General features: G+C 37.1%; 1 protein-coding gene across 1 annotated transcript in view; it reads right to left on the bottom strand.

Moving 5' to 3' along the window:
• The window catches only part of LOC107586278 (laminin subunit gamma-2-like), an 11,201-nt gene extending 7,547 nt beyond the window's left edge, over nucleotides 1-3,654 (bottom strand). Inside the window, exons 1-7 of the mRNA XM_016273562.1 lie at nucleotides 3,580-3,654; nucleotides 3,374-3,479; nucleotides 3,018-3,071; nucleotides 2,749-2,928; nucleotides 2,367-2,573; nucleotides 2,080-2,259; nucleotides 834-1,025 (exon numbers count right to left, since the gene is read on the bottom strand). Coding sequence (XP_016129048.1) covers nucleotides 834-1,025; nucleotides 2,080-2,259; nucleotides 2,367-2,573; nucleotides 2,749-2,928; nucleotides 3,018-3,071; nucleotides 3,374-3,479; nucleotides 3,580-3,654 — 994 coding nt within the window. The remainder of the gene's footprint in view (nucleotides 1-833; nucleotides 1,026-2,079; nucleotides 2,260-2,366; nucleotides 2,574-2,748; nucleotides 2,929-3,017; nucleotides 3,072-3,373; nucleotides 3,480-3,579) is intronic.
• Nucleotides 3,655-3,973: the final 319 nt, after the last annotated feature.

The following is a 3,973-nucleotide window of genomic DNA, read 5'->3' as shown; positions in this document are numbered from 1 at the left end:
CTGGGTCTGTAAAGGTTGAAAACCCTTTAATACATACCATTCAAAGGTTTGGGTTCCATAACATTTTTAAATGTTTTTGAAAGAATGCTCTTATGCTCACTGCCTTTATTTGATAAAACATACAGTAAAGACAGTGAAAATAAGAAATATTTCCAGGAATTAAAATAGCCGTTTTCTATTATATTATATTTTTAAATGTAATTTATTCCTGTGATGCAAAGCTGAATTTTTAGCAGTCATTACTCCGGTCTTTAAAGTCACATGATTCTTCAGAAAGCTATCTAATATACTGATTTCTTATTATTATCATCAATGTCGAAAACAGTTGGCCTGCTTAATATTTTTGTAGAAACTGTGATACATTTTTACAGGATTCTTTGATGAATACAAGTTCAAAAGAAAGGCATTTATGAAACAGAAATCTTTTACTATAAATGTCTTTACTCTAATTATTTTTTTCATCAATTGAATGCATCCTTGCTGAATAAAAGTAAAACTTATGTCAAAATATTACTGACCCACAAATGTTTGAACAGCAGACTCTGTATGTAATAACTTTTTTTGTTGTCATGTATTTTCAGTCTGACCTGCAGGACATTGTAGGCATTCATCTATACTGGCTGTCCCAGACTGTGGCTGCATTGTTCCTGGAGGGCAGGGGAACTGAGTGCCCTGTGATGTGCCTGTGGGGCAGAAATGCCCCGGTGGACATGGAAGAGGCTCTGCTACTGCTTCCCCTGCATTGTAATGCAATAGGATCAATTGTAATAGATTTATAAGAGCACAGAGATGGTTTTAAACAAATGTTCTTGTAGACAGAATAAATAACACACCCTGACAGTAGTAGCCTAATGGACATGGCTCACAATTTTCTCTGTGACTGTTGCCCATGACGGAGCTGTAAGTGCCTGCAGTGCAGGCCAGGGGCTTGTGTGTGCCTGTGGGGCAATAGAAACTGGCAGGACAGAGGCTCTGCTCCGGACTGTTGGAGCCCCAGTCACAGTAGTAGCCCGCAGAACATTCACCTACATGGTACAATAGAAATAGACAATAATAGAATATGACTCATGGTTGCATCATACAACTCCTAATTCTGGCATAATATCAATGCTTTAGTGGTATTGTAATGGTTTTCATCCAGGGTCTTTGAACTATCCTTTTCCACAAAGGATAAAAAAGCTAATCATTTTCTTTAAAATATTTTTTTACATTTGAATGAAAAAATAGAATCTAGAATATGAAAAATAGGGTTTGTGGGTATTGTGAGTGAATAGTAAGTGTATGTAAGTGGAATATTACTATTGTGAATTTTGTGTGTGTACCTCTGTAAAGTTTATCTGCTCTCTTGACTGCTCAAGATAAATTTCTCATTATGGAAACAAAGAAAGAAATTAAATTAAATGAACCATTATGCTCAATCAGATAAGGTTGAAAAGAAAAAGAAAAAAATGTATGTACACTCCCCCTTTCTGTGAAAACAAATTATTAAAATGAGAGAAAAAGGGCATGCAGAGCATTTTTGTCTTTGAGATAAGTTATATTTATATGATAAATTCATTAAATAATGATTTGATTATATAATGTAATAATAATTTATTTTTAATGATAATTTTTCAATAAGAAGTTTTTATAATATGTAGCTTTTCGAGGCTCCTTGGGTTGTCTGAGAGCCTTTTTGGGGGTCTCTGGGTCAGTAAAGGTTGAATACCCTTATGAAAACCCTTAAGACTCCTCCGTAGTGTTGTTATTGTTAACTAAAACTAAAATGGTTCATTCATTTAAATGAAGCTGAAATTAAATACATATATTAGATGAATAACTGAAATAAAAATTGATTTTTTTTTTGAAAATTCAATTGAAAATTCAATTGAAAATTGTGCAAAAATTGCTAAAACTAAAATGTTAGCTAAACACAAATATTTAAAAGCAACAAAAACTAATAAAAAAATGACAAAAGCACATAACAATTACAAAAAATAAAAAAAGAAGAAAATATACAAATAAAAGCTTATTAAAAATATTAATAAATAGTACAATATTGTATAAATTATACTAAAATAACACTGTTCCAAAGAGCACCTGCTCTTGTTCCCAGAAGGCAGTATGCCCCTGGTGGACACAAAGTGCCAGTGCTGTTGTCAGTGGGGTTGGGAACTGTGGCCTGCACAAAACAGAGGAATCCAGGAGCACAGGGCCCCGAGGGCTCAGAGAGTCCATCTGAACCGCAGAAATGTCCCATAGGACACAAAAGGCACTGCTCTGCATTTATACAAAAAAACAGACCCAGTAAGCAAGATATAAACAGAAGAATGCATTTAATCATGTTCACTTGCCCAGTTATTGCAATACAGAACAGAATAAATCACCTGCTGAAATGAGGCCAAGAGAATCACTGTATGTGCCTTTGGGACATGGAACTGGGTTTCCAGACTGAGTCTCATTGGGGCAGTAAAAGCCTTCAGGACAGACCAAAGGAGTGCTGACCCCCATAAAGCCTCTTGTGGGGTTGATGCAATGGAAACCTGGAGGACAGGGTTTACACTCACTCTGTCCCTTCTGATCCTGAAACTGACCTGCGAACAAACAACAGCAACAATACATAAAAAGACCCATGAGTAGAATCGATTTTGCATTTGACCTCTTCTAGAAATGGTAGTAACTTCCCAACTTAAGTAAATTTCACTTAAATGGAGCCTTATAAAGTCAAAGGAGCAGACAGTTTATCTCTAAAATGGAGTATCACAGTACCTCCAGGGCAAGGCATGCAATCATCTGTGCCCTTTCCCCCACTATCAGGGCGCCGGCTGCCCACTGGGCAGGGAGTTGGCACAGCACTACCAATTTCACAGTAGTGACCTGTAGGACAAATATCACCATACACGGCTGACACGGGAGCTGAAGTCTGAGATCCTTCACTGCAGTAAAACCCTGTAGGAATACAACGTGCCATATTAATATTCAACTTAAAGAAGTCCTGTGAAGGCCTAAAAAATGTCTGCTGTAAATTATATTCAAACCTGGCAAGCAGGGTCCACTGACTGTGGTCAGACCTGGCTCTGAGCAATAAAACCCTGGTGTGCAGTTTTGGCATTGACTTACATCTGACAATTGACGCTGATTGCTGCAAAACAATTACACTTTTATTTTTAAAATTGCAGTTAACAGAATTATATTTTTAATAAAAAATGTGAATTAATCACAATTATTAAAAAAATATAATGCAATGCAATTAATGTTATCTTTTTTAGCTGCTTTTAATATAAAGAATTTTTAAAAAATTTCAGTTGTTTTGTATTGTAATGTGTCACATCGATACCTAAATGTGCCCTTGGGACAAGGTATTCCTGCAAAACTTCCAGCTGGACAGTAAGACCCAATTGCACATGGTATTCCAGTCTCATTATCATTTGGGGAGGGAAGGACGGCTCCTCCAAAACACAAGAATCCAGCACTGCAAGAGCCAGTTGGTGACACATTTCCTGGACAGAGAAACTAATATCAGCTCCACATATCAGACCAAGCATGCAGGATTAGTATGTTCTCTCTGGGGAAAATATAATCATTGTTCATGCGTCATACCTGACCCCATACAATAGGTCCCAGGGTCACATTGAGAGCATTCAGAAGACTCAGCCAATCCAGACAGGTTCCCATAACTCCCTGGAGGACATGGATGCTGATTAGATGCCCCAACTGGACAATAAAATCCAGGCTGACATGGGAGTGGGTGCGTCATACCTAGTACAAGAAAAACATCCTTATGTAAAGGCATAAAGAACACATATATTTCATCCATTAATTTGTTGAAATATCATTCATACCGTTTTCAGGACAGAAAAAGCGGGTAGGGCACACTTCACATCTATAATGGCCTAGACTGGGTTGGAAGCTTCCTGGGAAACATGGCCTCTCTATGATGTTGCCCTGTTAGAGCATTAACAATATTATGAGTATGTTTTATAAAGGTCACTGT

Source organism: Sinocyclocheilus grahami, unplaced genomic scaffold, assembly GCF_001515645.1.
Source record: "Sinocyclocheilus grahami isolate Dianchi unplaced genomic scaffold, SAMN03320097.WGS_v1.1 scaffold79.1, whole genome shotgun sequence".
Taxonomy (NCBI): domain Eukaryota; kingdom Metazoa; phylum Chordata; class Actinopteri; order Cypriniformes; family Cyprinidae; genus Sinocyclocheilus; species Sinocyclocheilus grahami.
Note: the sequence above shows the minus strand (reverse complement) of the source record. Positions and strands in the feature narration are given on the sequence as shown.